Genomic DNA, 20,814 nt, shown 5'->3' on the forward strand with positions numbered 1-20,814 from the left:
ACATTTGGCAGGTACAGATCATTTTTACAAGGGAAGTAATATTGTGAGCTCGACTATATATATATATATATATATATATATATATATATATATATATATATTTATATATATAAATATATATCTATATATATATATAGTGGAGCTATCCTACTCACCCCGGCGTCGGCGTTACCGTGAGCGTTGGAATTTTAAAATTTGCGTATCACCTCAAATATTTCCTATGTGCCTTGACATATTGCTTTTATATTTTGCATACCTCTTTACCAACATGACACCAATCAATAAACAAGAGCAGACAACTGTATCAATCATTTTGTAAGAATTATGACCCTTTTTTCACTTAGAATATACATATTATTGATAAATCTATGTTAAAGTTTGCGTACCACCTCGAATATTTGCTATGTCCTTTGACATATTGCTTTCATATTTTGCATACTTCCTTACCAACATGACCCCAATCTACAAACACTAGCAGACACCTGTATCAAGTATTTTGTAAGAATTATGTGCCTTTTTTATACTTAGAAAATTGAAAATTTGGTTTAGTTTTGTGTTTAGGTTCACTTTATTCCTAGAGTATGAAAGCTATTATACTTTCAACACTTATTAACTATCATATGGGGACTGTGCAGGCAAAGTTATGTAACTCTGACTGGCATTTTGACAGAATTATGGCCCCTTTCATACTCAGATAATTGAACATTTGGTTAAGTTTTGTGTTTTGGTCTATTTTACTCCTAAAGTATCATAGCTTTTGCTTTCAGACTTAGAAAACTCACTAACTATCATAAGGTGACTGTACAGGGCAAGTTGCATAACTCTGGTTGGCTTTTTAACTGAATTATGGCCTATTTTGTCTTAGTAACTTTGAATATTTTGTTAAATTTTGTGTTTAGCTCCACTTTACTTCTAAAGTATCAAGGTTATTGCTTTCAAACTTCAAATACGTTCTTACTATCATGAGGGAACTGTACCTGGTAAGTTGAATTTGACCATGACCTTTGAATGACCTTGACTCTCAATGTCAAATTAATAAATTTTGCTATAATTGCCATAACTTCTTTATTTATGATCAGCTTTGATTCATACTTTGAGAAAACAACACTTACCTGACATACCACTATGGACTCCACCCAAAGCACGCACCACCCCAGAATCCACCGACAACTTTTTTTCTTTGTTGTTATTTTGGAAAGATAATCTAATACATTACCACACACCAACATTAAACCCCTCTCCACCCCCTCCCTACCCCACCCCCACACAAAAAGATTTTTTTTAAACATGGTAAAAAACACAAATATTTATTTATTTTATTTTTGAAGGACCGTCCAACCATCCCACCCAAGCTATTGCTATCAAACTTGAAATAAAATCTTATTAGTTTGTTTTATGTCTTTACAAATGTTCAAAAGATTGTGGTAAATACGCCTGAACTCAATATCGTCTATAAAGTACATCTTCTTTAAAACATATAAGCGATCAATATTTTTCAATTATGGTCCTCTTCCACTTAGAATATTACTATATTTCCTTGACCTTATTGAATATGAACAATTTCCCCATGATGGCTTATGTTATACTGTCAAGCACTCGAATAGTCAAGCGCTATCATCTGACAGCTCTTGTTTAAAGGGATATAATCAAAAACAAATATAAATTAATCAAAGTGGTGCAGTAGGGGGCATTGTGTTTCTGACAAACACAACTCTTGTTTTCCATAAATTACCTGCCATTGAAACATTTCCGTGCTTACTATCTAATTTTGTGTGTTTTTATTAGCTCCACTGGCCAGAGGCCAGCGCGGCTTATGTCATGATACTGTGTCCGTCGTGCGTGCGTACGTCCGTGCGTTAACTTTTTCTTTAAACATCTTCTCCTAAAGTACTGTCCAATTCTGATGAAATTTCTCAGGAATGTTTCTTGGGTGAACCTTTTTCAAATTTGTTCAAATTATGCCCCTGGGGTTCAAATTTGACCCCGCATGGGGATCACACAATTTAAAATTTGCTTATATAAAGCCTATTTTGTGAAAACTTTCAAAATCTTTTCGTCCATAACCATTGGGCCTAAGGTTATCAAATTAGGTATTTATAGAGATATCTAATAGTCCTCTACCAAATTTCTTCAAATTATGCCCCTTGGGTCAAATTTGACCCTGCCCCGGGGGTCACAAAATTAAACAAATGCTTATATAAACCCTTTTTTTTGCAAACTTTAAAAATCTTTCTGTTCATAACCGTAGGGCCTAGGGCTACTAAATTCGGTATGTAGTGACATCTAATTGTTCTCTACTTAGTTTGTTCAAATTATGGGGTCAAATTTGACCCTGCCCCTGGGGGTAACAAAAATGAACATATGCTTAATATATCCGCAGCTCGCGAAATCTCTCCGCATTTTACACTGGTAGATTTTGCCTAAGCATTTTTAAAACGAGCGATATAATTGGCTGTCGTTTCCCAATCTTCCAATTAAAATCGGTTTCATAAAATGTGTTTGGTATTTCTTATGCAAATGGCGCCGTTGTGAAGCGAAAATTAAGATTATTGAAATGACAAATATCAATCGAATTAACGACTGACATCAAATAGTTTGATAGGAATAATGCAATGTGTTTGTCAACGAACAAGACTACGTTTTAAATACAAGAAACACATATTTTGTTTAGAAATGTGCACAGAGAATTTGTGTCACGGAAACCAGTGTTTCTGTTTGCAAATTGCCATTAATTGGGAGTTCAGTCTACTCGCGAAGTAAAACAATTTAGAAGAGGATCTTTGGAACATGGAAATAGTCAAACATGATTTGATTTATATGATAGTGGATCTGTGTATAATCAGATTTATATGCATATTCTGCTTTATTATGTTTGTCACGCTGTTCAGTTAATTTAAATACCATTGAACTAAAAATGCAAGATATTGAAAGGTAAACAAATTATATATATTAATTTAACCCAGTTTAATACATCATTAACACAAGAAGAACACTCAAGTGTGTTTGTTTATATTTAGTCCATTAACCTTGTTTGTATATATATATTATAATTCAATTTTTTGTCTCATAAACATTTACTTTGTTCAACAAACAACCTCTACAAAGTTATCATTCCTACTGCCTTTTGGCACCTCATGAACCTGAAAAACTCGTAACTTTATGTTTCCTCAGGCAAATATCTTCTTTGTACAATAAACAAATTCTTCACCACGTTAACAATCCTGCTACACTCACTAATGCCTCAAGAATGAAGTAAAGTTCAGGTGATCTACGTTATTAGGTATTTTGCATATGTCATGAACTTTATAAGTAACAGAAACTTTGAAACCTACAAACACTTTTTGGAATTTTTGAAAAAGATTCATGATTGAATGAAGGAACTTTCATTAATCTTGTAGAACATGCGTAGATTTGATATCTAGCATCTAAAAATATGTGAAATAGAAAGAACGACAATATCTTTTTGAGAGATAAATGTACCTACGTTATAAGCAAAGGACCTGTGCGACAATTCTCGGACTTTTTAGTCTGTTTAGTTAACACCGTATTAACGTTTTCCATATTTAAAAAATGCTCACCCTTCCAACTTCAAGCACCCAGTGGGACGAGGGATAGAAAGAGAAAGTCACATGCTTGAGTACATTTCAACCCATGCGCATTGCACGCTTTTTTCGCATAAAAAAAACAGTTGAGCGATAAAAGGTCACCATGGCCCTCTTGTTGTAAACAATACATATATATTATTTTTATGTCTTTAAATAATTAATTTTGTTTTATTTTTAAATAATATTATATGATTGTTTTAATGTGTTAATAAAAACAGTTTCTTTTTGGTAAAAAGTGTATACAAAAATAATTATGGTATTGGATACATGTACATAATTTGGAAACAATCCATTATTTTTGTTTTAATTGATACATGTAAGTTTTGCAAGAGTTGGAAATGTTCATATGTTACCATATTCACTTTTAAATTTATGTTAGATAATACAATGTAATCAGTAAACAAAATATCAATACACTTCTTAAAAACATCATATCCTATTTCACACCACTATCAATAAACACATAATAATCTGTAAGGCATAAAGATCCGATGAGGGCAACGATTATTTAGGGGTAGATAAGGCTTTTTCTGATAGGGGTTGCCTAGAGATTAGGCTGTAGTATCGAATGAGTTAAATACAAGTTGTTCTCCTTAAACAATTCTTATTTATATCCTTGCCTAAGAGTCCAATTTGTTATTGTTATTACTTGCTGCTCGTTTCATCATTAGTTTCTATAATATTGTGACAAGGTCTACTTTAGTATGAACTTTTAAAATAGTAGATGATAGATTATTTAGTAAACAATATTGTTTTTAGTCCACTACCGGCACAACCTGATAGGACTAATGGTTTGCGCTCTGTCTGTCAGTCTGTCACACTTTTCTGGATCCTGCAATAACTTTAAAGTTCTTCATATTTTTTCATGAAACTTGAAACATGAACAGATGGCAATATGGAGATTATGCATTTCATGTCATATGTCATTATGTCATTTCGTTTTGGTCCTAAGGCAAGAATTATGGTTGATATGGCAACAAATAGAATAGAAATATTGCTGAGAAAGGTGGATCCTGTTATAACTTTAAAAGTACTTCATATGTTTCATGAAAATTTAAACATGTGAAGATGGCAATATGGAGATTATGCACGTCATTTCATTTTGTTCCTACATCAAGTATTCTGGTGGCTATGGCAACAAATAAACTACACATATTGTTGAAAATGGTGGAGTTGACTGGTAGAGGACTTTTATTGCTTGGCAATAGTCTTGTTCATACATTAAATAAAATTAAAATATATCAAGATAAGTTTTTAAGACCACTTTACATAATTATTGTAAAAGTCAAGCAATTGGCAATACCTTGACACATTTATAATGGTTGTGACCATATCTATCTCATGAAATTGCGTATGAATGAACATGTTTTCTCTGTAAATTATTTTCAGAATTACGCGTACATTAGGAGGTCCTCTTTTGGTGGCCTCCAAAAAAATCAAAATAAATAAAAAGAAAGACAGAAAGCAATACAAGGGAAAGTGACATGGAAAGCGATTGTGCGATTATAAAGGACTTTGATTCCACAACCAAAACTAGCGTTAACACTATGTCTGCTAGGGTAAGTGTGGTGACCTTAAATTCAGACCAGAAACAAGGTGACTTTAACTGTGTTTGCGTCAAAATCGAGACTGATGAATGGTATAATACAGCTGCTGAGTTTTATTCTGTGTGTGCCAATGCAGAACAGGTTTTATGGGAAGAGAGACAGTCCGATTGCAACAAACAAGATTGCCTCAATTTAGTAAATGAACAAACAGGATGTTTACAGACGGATCAAATTAACACCAAACAAGATGGCTTCACCTCTGAATGTGTTAAATCAGAACAGACACAATATGAAATATGCAACAAGATGTCACCAATTCTGTATGTGTGAACACGATTGCCGATTCAAATGCATATACAGCACAAGATGATCTCCATTCTGTATGTGGGACAACAAATACAGGCCAGAGTTATATAACAACAGATGACCTCAATTCTGTATGTGGTATAGCTAAACAGTATATGAATTCAGATACGGACAATGAAAATAGAACAGAAAATCATCATAATGCTTTATGTGATAATTCAAACGCAATCGAGGAGCAAGCTCGAATGGCCTACCTAAATTCTGTATTTCTGAAAAAGAGAGAGATTGAGCTTTCAAATGTTGACCAATATTGTGCTAGACCAACTGTGGGTGGAGAGACAATACAAAAGGACCTTTACTCAAACCTTGATGCTCATAGACATTCAAGCTGTGAAAAAGATGACTCAGGTATTTTTATTTTAAGCTCACCTGAGCACAACGTGCTCATATTAAGGTTTTGTGATCGCCTTTTGTCCGTCGTGCATCCTAAACTGTTGGCTCACAGGGCTCGCGTTGTCGTTCGCCATTTGAGCCATTTGCGAAAATATTGAGAATATTGAACATTTGCCTTGGTGACACTCTAGAGGCCACATTTATTGTCCAATCTTCATGAAACTTGGTCAGAAGATTTTTCCCAATTATATTTTGGACAATTACAAAATTGGTTCCGATATGTTGAAAAACATGGCAACCAGGGGGCGCAGCATTTTTCCTAAGTTATGTGGCTATAGTTAAACCTATAGTTAACACTCTAGAAGTCACATGTATTGCCCAACCTTCACGACACTTGGTCATAATATTTGTTCTTGTGATATCTTGGCTGAGTTCGAAAATGGTTCTGGTCTGTTGAAACATGGCCGCCAGGGGTCATGGCATTTATCATTGTATGGCTATAACAAAACCTTGTAAACACTCTAGAAGACACATTGATTGTCCAACATTCATGGAGCTTGGTCAGAACATATGTTCTAATGATATGCCATTTGCACATAGCAATTTTCACTTTGCTTCTGAGAGGCAAAGGGGTAAATGATTGGAAAAAAGTCCTGAGGTAGAGTGTGAAACATTTCTAATGGTATATTACATACAGTTGTTTCACAATCAACACATTTGGTGCAGACTGGACAATCTGATCCAAGATGTCAGTTAACACACGTCCATCATTTCTTCATTTCTTATGTCCTTCTGTTATGATGCATTCAATATTTGACAGAGACGACTGCAGCAATAATTTATTATCATTTGAGTGTTGAATCTTCAGATGATGACTTTGTAGAGATATTCTTTGAAAGAGAAAAAAGAAAAAGTGAGAGCTGTCATTCAACTCTTGTGGCACCAAAGAGATTTCAATGTGAAGATTCATCCAGTGGCGTGGTCAAGCCAATGAGTCTTTCAGCAAGTGGTAGTTTACATTTATTTATCATAATTTTAGATTCAATATATTCAGGGGGTTAATCAAATTAAGAAATCATGAATGAAAAAGAGGCACATAAATTATAAATTATTATTTTGGCTACTTGTGGCTAAAACTAACTTAGTAAATATAGTAGTTTAATTTTAATGATATGTTTGCAGATAGTGCAGAGAATGCTGTGCCAAGGAATGTCCCCCTTTCTCTTAAACCAGCTGAGATGAAATTGAACAAAAAGGGTGACGGAGTGAAGAAAATTAAGGTACATATAAGTTAGCGGTATTTTGTTTTCCTCTTATCGAAACCCGTGGATAGGGAGGTATTAAGCAATGTGCTGGTCCATACGTATGTGTGTCCGTCAGTCATGTAGCTTGTGTTCCAACTTATATTTTACCACTGGTTGGATCTTGCTCAATTGTTCACAAATGAAGGGCATTCCGACATGTGTGATGATCATAAGGTAAGAAAGATTTGCTGCAACCAGTTTTCGCGGCATTATGGTCCTTGGTCTGTTTTTCCTCTTAAGTAAATATAATCCCAAAATGTTTTGTTTTAAGTCTTTAACTGTTTGGCAGAAATCGCTCAAATGTTCACTTCTGGATAAACCTTAATGTTTAGTCGACTGTAAAGAATAAAAATAATGCGTTGACCAGTGTTTGCAGAATAAATGCCCTGTGTCTGTTTTATTTTATGCTCGCACTTTATGAGGGGAACAATGGGAGGGAGCCATATAGATTTGTCAAGGACGTCCCTAGCATGTGCAAATCAATATTGTGGTTCGGATATTTTTGACAACTTGAGTAAGGGCTTCTTTTTCTCCCATAACTCAAAAAATATTTCTGATAGAGAGCTGAAACTTAACATACATAATAACATATCATCTATTGCAGAGAATGAAGAAAGTCCTCAGAAAAAGAAAAGACTGAGTACAGTCTTCAAGAGAGAAACCAAGCCAGCTGTATGAACCTTGAACCTCGAGATAATGACCATTTTCTCTGTATGCCCTTGAACAAAACATCCATTTCCTCACTAGAAAGTCTCACTGAAGACCAACAAACATAATAATCTTTTTTAGCTCTCTCTGATCACTTAATATAGGTAGTTTAAACCTATTTTATTTTCGCTCAATTGCATCGAAAGTCTTAGGCTTATTTATAACGCTCTCGAATCCGTTTTCTAGAACCAGTACTTGGTGTCTTTTAGAGATATTTAAAGAACGCTTCCACGGTGGGGATCGAACTTATGAACCCCCGGTCGCTAGGCGGACGCCATATCCACTGCCCCCCTGACACCTTTACAAGTTAAGCTATTGAGCTATGTCTTATGTTCGGTGTGATGTGTTGTACATGGTCAACATTTGGCTTGTAACCACACGATAGGAAACATTTAAGTCAATATTGATGAAACTTTGTCAGTATGTTTAGTGTCTTACAACTATAAAAGGCACATGTATGAATCTATCATGCTGTTACTTGGTCAAAATGATCAACTTTGCAATTTTTGAATGGGTTAAGTTGAGTTAAAACTAGATTACCAAGTTAAATTTTGAAAACCTTTTTAACATTTAAAGCCTTGTTTAAGATTCAATCTTGAAAAATACTTGGTCAAAATGTTTAAATTTATTATATCTAGGCCAAGTGCAACTATGGATGAAGTTCGTTACAAAACTAGGTCACTGGGTAAATTTCAGAAAAACCTTGTAACCATATGACAAGCCGCTTAAATAGTCAATCTTGAAGAACATTAGTCATAATGTTCATCTTGACAGTAGCAAGTTAAAATTGCGGTCAGATGTTGTCCAAAATGAGGTCCCTATGTCAAATATGATAAAAACACTAATAGCACTTCAAAGGCCTAATATGTGCCTCATTGCGATTAAACTTGTTGTTAATGTTTTTCTTGACCATTTTAAGGCATAAATTAGTACTCGTCACATGAAGTAGCAAACTAAATCACTAGGTCAAAGGATTGACCTATTTTAACAATTCTACCTTAATCTCAGGTGAGTCATCATGGCTCCCTCGTTATGCTCCTGCATTCAGATGGGGTATTTTTGCTTTTCTGTCAGATCATGTGTTGAACATAACTTAGAAAGAAAAAAGAACATTTGATGAAATCATGTGAACTTTATTTTTTTAATGAACTGGTGACTCTGGAAATAGTAATAAATTAGGGTGTTGCTATGCAAAGTCTGTCTTTCAGATATGTTTCTTTATTAGCAATTTAATAACATTCATAATACATATAAGTGGGTTCTTTAAATCTGATGTTCCAGTGCCTGTCATTAGTCTTTTACTTAGTTTGATTATTGCCTTGTGTTTATGTTGCTCTCTTAGACTGTGGAGAATGCAACAAGGAGTTTGAAGGGGACTGCCCTGTCCATGGACCCTATACATACATACAGGACAAAGAGGTAGAACTGTTTTCATATTTAAAACATAAACTACATGTGGTGGAGAAAATAAAAGGGTTAAACAAACATATAATTATATGCTTATGAGACTGTTACTTGAGATTTGTATTACATGTAATGAATGTAAAAAAAAATCATTAATTTAATATATGTCAATATATTTAAGAAATGCCATAAATATGCCCTTTTATTCTAATACAAAAGAGTGCATCCAGTACATTCTAATACACCTTAATATAAACTGCAGGTGCCAGAAGGGGATCCCCTCAAAGCTGACCATACCGTTCCCGATTGCCTTGAAATCAAAACGTCCAAAATAGCTGGAGCTGGTCTCGGAGTATTTTCTAAGGAGGGACTGGAATGCAGGGTCATGTTTGGACCGTATGGGGGCGATGTCATTGCTGAAAATCAGAAATCAGGATATTGCTGGCAGGTAAAGGTGAGGTGATGCTTAGTTTGATGCATTGATACCTTTTTATACGCCCGTTTGTCAAAAATATAAGATCACCCTTGGCGGGCGGGCGGCGTCCACAGCAGTGTCCGCTCTCTTATTAGCTCATCTATTTATTTGAAAAAAAATTATGAGCTATTGTCATCACCTTGGCGTCGGTGTCGGCGTCGGCGTTGGCGTCGGCGTCCGGTTAAGTTATGCGTTTAGGTCCACTTTTCTCAGAAAGTATCAATGCTATTGCATTCAAACTTGGTACACTTACTTACTATCATGAGGGGACTGGGCAGACAAGTTAGATAACTCTGGCTTGCATTTTGACAGAATTTTGTGCCCTTTTTATACTTAGAAAATTGAAAATTTTGGTTAAGTTTTGTGTTTAGGTCCATTTTATTCCTTAAGTATCAAAGCTATTGCTTTCATACTTGCAACACTTACTAACTATCATAAGGGGACTGTGCAGGCAAAGTAATGTAACTCTGACTGGCATTTTGACAGAATTATGTGCCCTTTTTATACTTAGAAAATTGAAAATTTGGTTAAGTTTTGTGTTTAGGTCCACTTTATTCCTACAGTATCAAAGCTATTGCCTTCATACTTGCAACACTTATTAACTATCATAAGGGGACTGTGCAGGAAAAGTTATGTAACTCTGACTGGCATTTGGACGGAATTATGGGTCCTTTATACTTAGAAAATTGAAAATTTGGTTAAGTTTTGTGTTTTGGTCCACTTTACCCCTGGAGTATCATAGATATTGCTTTCATACTTGGAACACTCGCAAACTATCATAAGGGTACAGTAAAAGGACAAGTTGCATAACTCTGGTTGTCATTTTTACGGAATTATGGCCCTTTTTTGACTTAGTAACTTTGAATATATGGTTAAATTTTGTGTTTCGATCCACTTTACTTCTTTAGTATCAAGGCTATTGCTTTTAAACTTCAAATACTTTCATGCTATCATGAGGTTACTGTACCTGGCAAGTTGAATTTTACCTTGACCTTTAAGTGACCTTGACTCTCAAGGTCAAATTATTAAATTTTGCTAAAATTGCCATAACTTCTTTATTTATGATTAGATTGATACTTTGACAAAACTACTCTTACCTGACATACCACAATAGACTCCACCCAAACCATCCCGTGTGCCCTCCCCCCCTCCCCCCCCTATTTTTTTTTTTAAGATCATCTCACAAATGACCACCACACCCTCACACTATAATCCCTCCCACCCCACCCCCAAATCTTTTTTTTGAAACGGTTAAAAACATAAATATTTATTTTTATTATTTTATGTTTAAAATACCGTCCAACCTTTGCACCCAATAATCCCCCCCACCCCCCCTCCCCCCACCTGAATCCCCCCCCCCCCTATTTTTTTTTTTTTTTTAGATCATCTCACAAATTACCACCACACCCTCACACTATACCCCCCCCCCACACCCTCCCATTTTTTTTTGAAACGGTTAAAAAACACAAATATTTATTTTTATTATTTTATGTTTGAAATAACGTCCAACCATCGCACCCAAGAATCCCCCCCCACTCCCCCCCACCCCCCGATTTTTTTTTCCGTTTTTTTTCGCAATTTTGGAAGATAATGTAATAAATTCCACACCCCCACACTATACACCCCTCTTCACTCCACCCCTCCCTCCTTTGTGATTGAAAATGAGAGTCCCTTCACCTTTAAAAATAAAATAGATGAGCGGTCTGCACCCTCAAGTTGGTGCTCTTGTTCAAATAGTTTTCATTCGATCTGCACCAAATTTGGCAGAAGTTGTATCTAGTCAATATCTCGGTCAAGTTCGAATATGGGTCATGCAAAGTCAAATACTAGGTCTCGGGGTCACTTAGTGCATTTCAAGGATTTAGCATTGTGTCCTATCTCGTATTGAAATAGTTTTTATCCGATCTTCACCAAATTTGGTCAGAAGTTGTGTCTAAATAATATCCAGGTCAAGTTTAAATCTGGGCAATGCCGGGTCAAAACAAAGGTCATGAGGACACTTAGTGCATTTCAAGCAATTCGCATGGTGTCAGCTCTCTAATTGAAGTAGTTTTCACTCTATCTTCACCAAATTTGGACAGAAATTGTGACTTGATGATATCTAAGTCAAGTTTAAATACGGGTCATACCGGGTCAAAAATAGGTCACATGGTAACTAAGTGCGTTTAAAACAATCACCCCGGCGTCCACAGCAGTGTCCGCTCTCTAATTCAAATAGTATTCACCGATCTTCACCAAACATAGTCAAGAGTTGTATCTAGACAATATCTAGGTAAAGTTTGAATATGGGTCATGCCGGGTCAGAAACTAGGTAACAGGATCACTTAGTGCATTTCAAGGATTTAGCATGGTGTCCGCTCCCTAAATGAAGTTGTTTTCATCCGATCTTCACCAAATTGGGTCAGAAGTTGTGTCTCAATGATATCTAGGTCAAGTTCAAATATGGGTTATGCCGGGTCAAAAACTAGGTCACGAGGTCACTTTGTACTTTTCAAGCATTTAGCATGGTGTCCGCTCTCTAATTGAAGTAGTTTTCATCCGATCTTCACCAAATTTAGGTCAGAAGTTGTGTCAAGATGATATGTAGGTCAAGTTTGAATATGGGTCATGCCGGGTCAAAAACGAGGTCATGAGGTTACTAAGTGCATTTTAAGCATTTAGCATGGTGTCCGCTCTCTAATTGAAGTAGTTTTCATCGGATCGTCACCTAATTTGGTCAGAAGTTGTGTCTAGATGATATGTAGGTCAAGTTCAAATATGGGTTATGCCGGGTCAAAAATGAGGTCATGAGGCTTCCTAGTGCATTTCAATCATTTCTCATGGTGTCCGCTCTCTAATTGAAGTAGTTTTCATCCGATCTTCACCTAATTTGGTCAGAGGTAGTGTCTAGATGATATGTAGGTCAAGTTCGAATATGGGTCATGCCGGATCAAAAACGAGGTCACTTAGTGCATTTCAAGCATTTAGCATGGTGTCCGCTCTCTAATTTAAGTAGTTTTCATCTGATCTTCACCGAATTTTGTCAGATGATACGTCTAAATGCTATCTAGGTCAAGTTCAAATATTGGTCATGCCGGTTCAATAACCAGGTCTCGAGGTCACTTGGTGCATGTCAAGCATTGAGCAACATGCAAAATATTCTGTGTTAATGCGGGATGTGGGGGTATTTGTCACGTCTGTGAGAAAGCTCTTGTTTTTTCATACTTCATATATGCCACTCAATTGTGACAGTTTGGTACTATTGTTAAGTTTGAAATGCAAGGATTATTTCTTAAAGTCTAAACGATTGAAAATGAAGAGCTGCATTTAAAACAAATGCATTATCTATCTAGCAGTCTTTAAATGGTATTTATACCCCCACTAACAAAGTGTAGGGGGGTATATACGAGTGAGCTTGTCTGCCTGTCGGTCGGTCCGTATTAAGTGTCCGCTCTCTAATTCAAGTTGTTTTCATCCGATCTTGGTCAGATGTCTAGGTCAAGTTCGAATATGGGTCATATCGGGTCAAAAGCTAGGTCACGGGGTTACTTAGTGTGTTTTAAACATTGAGTATGGTGTCCGCTCTCTAATTCAAGTAGTTTTCATACGATCTTCACCAAACTTGATCCGAAGTTGTATCTAGATGATGTCTAGGTCAAGTTTGAATATGGGTCAAGCCGGGTCTACAACTAGGTCATGGGGTCACTAAGTGCGTTTTATACATTGAGCATGGTGTCCGCTGTTTTTTGTGAAGACAACATGCAAAATAGTCTGTGTCATTGTGGCATGAGTTATCTCTATTTTCTGAAGATAATTGTTATTAAAGGAACTCTTTCTGCGACAATGTTTGGCAGAGTACGGGCCCTTTGTCTGCTTTTCGACTATAGAAAGTTCGCCGTGGGTAATGGATAAGGTGTCCGCCTAGCGATTGGGAGGTCACGGGGACCATTCTCTAGATCGTCCCCAAAGACACCAAGTACTGGTTATTATAGGCACAGGAAACGGATTCGAGAGCGTTTCTATAAGCCTGAGGCTTTCGATGCAATTGAGCTTAAATAAATTAGTTTAAACTTACTATAGAATATAGAGTCCAAAACTTAAGTTTTTAATGCCTCTAAGTGCATGGCAGATTTTGCTCAGACTTAAAGAACTGATTGTCCTTAGTGTGTACATGCAGATGATTGTTAAAAGAGTAATTTCAACTGACAGTTTTGGCTGAATTTTGGAATTTTTATCTCACCTGATTGCTCAGGTGAGCTTTTGTGACCGGTCTTTGTCCGCCGTATGTCCGTCCGTCCGTCCGTTAACATTTACTCGTAAACAATCTAGAGGCCACATTTCTTGTCCCATCTTCATGAAACTTGGTCAGAAGCTTTGTCCCAATAAAATCTCGGCCGAGATCGCTACTGGGTTGTGCCAGGTCAAAAACTAGGTCACTAAGTCAAAAAAAGAAAAACCTTGTAAACACTGTCGAAGTCACATTTCATGTCCGATCTTCATGTAACTTTGTCAAAATGTTTGTCTTAATGATATCTTGGTTGAGTTCAAAAGTGGTTCCGATCCGTTAAAAAACATGGCCGCCAGTGGGCGGGGCAGTTTTCCTAATTTGGCTATAGAGAAACCTTGTAAACACTCTAGAAGTCACAATTTTTGCCCAATCATCATGAAAATTGGTCTAAACATTGGTTCAATTGATGTCTTAGACGAGTTCGAAAATGGTCGAGATCAGTGAAAAAACATGGCCGCTAGTGGGCGGGGCATTTTTCTTTATATGTATATAGTGGCAGTTTTCCCTATTTGGCAATAGAAAAACCTTGTAAACACTCTAGAAGTCACAATTTTTGCCCAATCATCATGAAAGTTGGTCAAAACATTGGTTTTATTGATATCTCGGACCAATTTGAAAATGGTCGGGATCGGTGAAAAAACATGGCCGCCAGTGGGCGGGGCATTTTCCTCAATATGTATATAGTGAAAACATGTGAACACAGTAGAAGTCACATTTTTGGCCCAATTTTTCATAAAATTTGCTCAGAACATTTGTTTCCTTGATACGAGAGTTGAGTTCAAAAATGGTTCCGGTCAGTTGAATAACATGGCTGCTGGGAGGTGGGCAGTTTTCTCATTATGCCCCCCCCCCCTTTTGAAGAAAAGGGGGTATATTGTTTTGCTCATGTCGGTCCGTCCGTCCACCAGATGGTTTCCGGATGATAACTCAAGAGCGCTTATGCCAAGGATCATGAAACTTCATAGATACATTGATCATGACTAGCAGATAACCCATTTTGATTTTCAGGTCACTAGGTCAACGGTCAAGGTCACGATGACCCGAAATAGTAAAATGGTTTCCGGATGATAACTCAAGAACGCTTTGGCCTAGGATCATAAAACTTCATAGATACATTGATCATGACTTGCAGATGAACCCTATTGATTTTCAGGTCACTAGGTCAAAGTTCAAGGTCATGGTGAACCAAAGCAGTAAAATGGTTTCCGGATGATAACTCAAGAATGCTAATGCCTAGGATCATAAAACTTCATAGATACATTGATCATGACTAGCAGATAACCCATATTGATTTTCAGGTCACTAGGTCAAAGGTCAAGGTCACGATGACCCGAAATAGTAAAATGGTTTCCGGATGATAACTCAAGAATGCTAAGGCCTAGGATAATGAAACTTCATAGGTACATTGATCATAACTCGTAGATGACCCCTTTTGATTTTCAGGTCACTAGGTCAAAGGTCAAGGTCACGATGACCCGCAATAGTAAAATGATTTCCGGATGATAACTCAAGAACGCTAAGGCCTAGGATCATGAAACTTCATAGGTACATTGATCATGACTCGAAGATGACCCCTATTGATTTTCAGGTCACTAGGTCAAAGGTCAAGGTCTCGGTGACCCGAAATAGTAAAATGGTTTCCAGATAATAACTCAAGAACGCTTATGCCTAGGATCATAAAACTTTATAGGTACATTGATCATGACTCGAAGATGACCCCTATCGATTTTCAGGTCACTAGGTCAAAGTCACGGTGACCTGAAATAGTAAAATGGTTTCTGGATGATAATTCAAGAACGCTTATGCCTAGGATCATGAAACTTCATAGGCCCAACGATCATGACTCGGAGATGACCCCTATTGATTTTCAGGTCACTAGGTCAAAGGTCAAGGTCACGGTGACCTGAGATAGTAAAATAGGTTCTGGATGATAACTCAAGAACGCTTATGCCTAGGTTCATGAAACTTCATAGGTATATTGATCATGACTCGCAGATGACCCCTATCGATTATCAGGTCAATAGGTCAAAGGTCAATGTCACAGTGCTAAAAAACGTATTCACACAATGGCTGTTAAGGTCACGGTGACTCAACTTAGAAAAATGGTTTCCGGATGATAACTCAAGAATGCTTATCATGAATGAAATCATGAAACTTCATAGGTACATTGATCATGACTCGCAGATGAAAAAATGTTGAAACTTGACCAGGATGTTTGTCTGGACAATATCTAGGTCAAGTTTGACATTTGGTAAAGATTATATGAACCGACTCCTCTCAGATTGAACTAGGGCCATATTGGCCCTCTTGTTTCTATTTGTCCACTGTAGGATTAAATATGGATTTGTCCATGTCCAAATATGTTGTTTGGGCCTTTGTATCATGGACACATTTCAAGTTGATGTCACTATTCTGTGTTCTAGATAATTATGCTGTCGTTAATAGATTTCACACATCTTTTTTAAAACTGATTCAGTAATTATTTAAAATAAGTATGCAATTCAAAAATGTAAAGTTCTATACGATTTTACATGAATGAAACTTAAAAAATAAAGAACAAATTACTAATTCTGTTTGTTCTGTTGAAAATATTGTATGATAATTGCCGCTTTTTAGTTTAGAAATGCAATCCTTGGTATTCTAGTCTAACAATTGAATTTTGCTCTTAAAAACAAGTTATATTAGGTTTCATGTTTTTTTGTGTATCCATTTTGTTTGTTGTTTGTTACGGTAAGATTCTATGCAATTCAGATCTATAAGGAAGGCAAAGCGAGCCACTTTGTAGATGCCCAGAACAAGGCCACCTCTAACTGGATGAGATACGTGAACTGTGCAATGACGGAGGAAGATCAGAACATTGTAGCATTCCAGTACAAAGAAGGCATCTTTTTCTGCACATTGAAGCCAGTTTCACTAGGTATACAGGCATGTTGTATGACTAAATATATGACTATTCAATGAGGTTGTGTCTGATCAGAGCAGTCTCAACTTGGTAATACGGGTTCAACTCCCTGCACAAGCGCATATGAGTTTGCTCGATTGCCCTCATACAGGAAAGTTTTGGTTTTTAACCAGGTTTTCCGAAGGAAAAAAACTGGTTTTTAGATTGGCAAATGTCGGCGGGCGGGCGGATGGGCGGTCGGGCTTTCTGGCGGGCAGAACAAGCTGCTGAACGTAGACGTCATCAGCCAAGCTCCACCTGTCATTGGTTGTTTCGCCCCCTTATGCTTGGTACAACCTCGAGGTGGCGGGGCAGGTAGTGATTGCCAATCACTGCCTCATCTAGGATGGCTGCCAATTCGGTTCGCAGCGTCTTAACTAGAGCCAACTCGATGCTCATTCAGCTGTCTTGCCATGGGCGTGGAGTGTAGTCTTCCTGAATCTTCCCTCGGCGCCCAGCGCTCAAAACATCTTCCACACCGACTGTGATGGAAATACTCTGCATCCCACTTCGACCGGAAAGATCCATGCCTTCCAGCTTTTATCTCTGCATACATATGCCAGATCCTGGTATTTGGCTTTCTCCAGCTCATAGGCCTCCTCGATCCTCTCCGCCAATGGCACAGTTAGCTCTATAAGGATCACCCGCTTCCATGCCTTTGACCATAGCACTATGTTGGGCTACTTCCTCGGTAAAAACTAGTTTCTACCCTAGGTCTGAACGCATCTCTCCGTCATTTGCATCTTGCAGAATACAATATATGCAACTGGTTGTGGCGGTGAGCTTTGTTGTACCCTCTTTGACAAACCTGATGAATTGGGATCCTAATTAATTCTGGGGTCTGTCCTTCTTCCCCTCTCTTTCTAGGGCGTCGGCCAACATTCTGAGTACTTGGTCATGGCGCCACTTGTAGCGCCCTTGTGCAAGGACTGTTGGACACAATGACAGAATGTGCCGCAACGTTCCAATACTCCCACACAAAGAACAAGTAGGGTCTTCCGTCGGCTTCCATCGCTGAAGATTTGTGGGGGTTGGAAGCATGTCGTTCACTGCCCGCAGGAGGAGACTTAGCTGAAGTGGTTCATGTGTCCACAGTTCTTGCCACGTGAATTAAATACCTTGAGTAATAAATAAATAGTTGGACATTGGAGCTATAATACAAACTTCTTCTTAAGTCTGAGTGCGGTCTGAGATTCACTCCAGGTCCTTGCATACAGCAGCCTTAGGCCTAGAAAGACCTTATAAACGTCAAGATATGTTCGAGTTTTTTCTTTCCTTCTAATAATGATTATTTGTTGTCAAGGTTTTCATGACAATAAAAGAAGGTTTGCATCAAATTTAAGTATTGAAAGTAGAAAAAGGTAAATACTTTTGTAAACAACCCTGTTTCAGTGTGTCTTCTAGTGTTGCATCACTAATTAAATAGAATCTAAAATCACATATTTTTTTCAAAACGACCGCAAAGTTTTTTTTCTTCTTTCAGAAAATGTAAATAATTGGAGTGATCTTGAATTGCAGTAGAAATGTTTGTTCAGATAATAAAGATTAACAAATAATTTAATTTAATAAAACTAACGTGCATGCACATTTTCAGAAATAAATGTTGTATATATATAAATATATATATATATACTATGTATTTCGACTTTTAAATGATTTAACATACATACAGTATAAAGCAAACATACATCCACATATATAAAGATAGACTTAAGCAAAAAAAATCAATAAATTGTTCATATTTCTATTGATACAGGAGCAGAACTGCTTGTCTGGTACGGAGACGAATTCGCCAGAGAACTTGGCCTCGTCAGAGAGAAAAACATCTGCAGTTATTCCAGTAAATACAGTGGTCACCTTAAGATACACATGAGGATACAAACAGGAGAGAGACCGTACAAGTGTGAGGTGTGTGGCTATTTATGTAAGCAGAGTGGTCAATTGAAGACACAAATGAGGATACATACAGGCGAGAGACCGTACACGTGTGATGTGTGTGGCTATTTATGTAAGCATAGTGGTCAATTGAAGACACACATGAAGATACATACAGGAGAGAGACCGTTCAAGTGTGAGGTGTGTGGCTATTTATGTAAACAGAGTAGTCACTTGAAGACACACATGAGGATACATACAGGCGAGAGACCGTACAAGTGTGATGTGTGTGGCTATTTATGTAAGCATAGTGGTCAATTGAAGACACACATGAGGATACATACAGGAGAGAGACCGTTCAAGTGTGAGGTGTGTGGCTATTTATGTAAACAGAGTTGTCACTTGAAGACACACATGAGGAAACATACAGGAGAGAGAAAGTACAAGTGTGAGGTGTGTAGTTATGCATGTAACCAGAAGTGTAACTTGAAGACACACATGATGATACATACAGGAGGAAGACAGTACAAGTGTGAGGTGTGTGGCTATTTATATAAACAACGTGGTAACTTGAAGACACACATGAGGATACATACAGAAGAAAGACCGTTTAAGTGTGAGGAGTGTGATTTTGCATTTAAACGTAGTAGTTCGTTGAAGACACACATGACGATACATACAGGCAAGAGGCCGCACAAGTGTGGGTTGTGTGGTTATGCATGTAACAGGAGTCAAACCTTGAAGACACACATGAGGATACATACATGAGAAAGACCATACAAGTGTGAGGTGTGTGGCTATTTATGTAAACTGAGTGCTCACTTGAAGACACACATGAGCATACATACAGGAGAAAGACCGTTTAAGTGTAAGGTGTGTGGCTATTTATTTAAACAGAGTGATCACTTGCAGACACACATGAGGATACATACAGGAGAGAGACCGTTTAAGTGTGAGGAGTGTGATTTTGCATGTAATCAAAGTATTTCGTTGAAGACACACATGACGATGCATACAGGCCAGAGACCGTACAAGTGTGGGGTGTGTGGTTTTGCATGTAACAGGAATGAAAACTTGAAGATACACATGAGGATACATACAGGAAAGAAAAAGTACAGGTGTGGGGTGTGTGGTTATGTATGTAACTTGAGTGGTCACTTAAAGAGACACATGAGGATACATACAGGAGAGAGAAAGTACAAGTGTGAGGTGTGTGATTTTGCATGTATACAAAGTTTTTCGTTGAAGAGACTCATGAGGATACATACAGGAGAGAGACCATACAAGTGTAAGGAGTGTGATTTTGCACGTAAACAATTTTTTTCGTTGAAGAGACACATGTTGATACATAGAGGCGAGAGACCGTACAAGTGTGGGGTGTGTGGTTATGCATGTAAATTAAGTGGTAACTTGAAGAGACACATGATACATACAGGCGAGAGACGGTCCAAGTGTTACGTGTATGGCATGTATCCAGAGTGATCGCATGAAGAGACACATGAAGAAGCATACTTGGTTATACTTGTAACCATAGTAACCATAGTGGTGATTAAAAGAAACCTGCTTGGTTATACTTGTAACCATAGTGGCGATTTGAAGAAACATGATTGGTTAAACTTGTAACCATAGTGGTGATTTGAAGAAACATGCTTGATTATACTTATTACCATAGTAAACATAGTGGTGATTCGAAGAAACATGCTTGGTTATACTTGTCATGTTAAACCTTAGTGGTGATTTGAAGAAACATGCATATTTATACTTGTAATCATATTGGTAAATTGAAGAAACATGCTTGGTTATATTTGTTATCAGAGTGGTTATGTGAAGAAACATGCTTGATTATACTTGTAACCATAGTAACCATAGTGTTGATTTGGAGAAACATGCTTGGTTATACTGGTAATCAAAGTGGTGATTTGAAGAAGCATGCTTGGTTATACTTTTAATCATAGTGGTGATTAATAGAAACTCGCTTGGTTATACTTG

General features: G+C 37.3%; 2 protein-coding genes across 2 annotated transcripts in view; both read left to right on the forward strand.

The window, feature by feature from the left end:
- Positions 1-20,814, forward strand: part of LOC127841417 (histone-lysine N-methyltransferase PRDM9-like) — a 209,716-nt gene that overhangs the window by 15,171 nt on the left and 173,731 nt on the right. The gene's annotated exons all lie outside the window — the stretch shown is intronic.
- LOC127840785 (histone-lysine N-methyltransferase PRDM7-like) lies at positions 7,058-17,544 on the forward strand. Its single transcript, XM_052369195.1, has 6 exons — positions 7,058-7,131; positions 7,760-7,866; positions 9,206-9,282; positions 9,530-9,721; positions 16,761-16,926; positions 17,354-17,544. The coding sequence occupies exons 2-6, from the start codon at positions 7,830-7,832 to the stop codon at positions 17,542-17,544; spliced, it is 663 nt and encodes a 220-aa protein (XP_052225155.1). The 5' UTR covers positions 7,058-7,131; positions 7,760-7,829.

The sequence above is a fragment of the Dreissena polymorpha genome, chromosome 8 (assembly GCF_020536995.1).
Source record: "Dreissena polymorpha isolate Duluth1 chromosome 8, UMN_Dpol_1.0, whole genome shotgun sequence".
Taxonomy (NCBI): Eukaryota; Metazoa; Mollusca; class Bivalvia; order Myida; family Dreissenidae; genus Dreissena; species Dreissena polymorpha.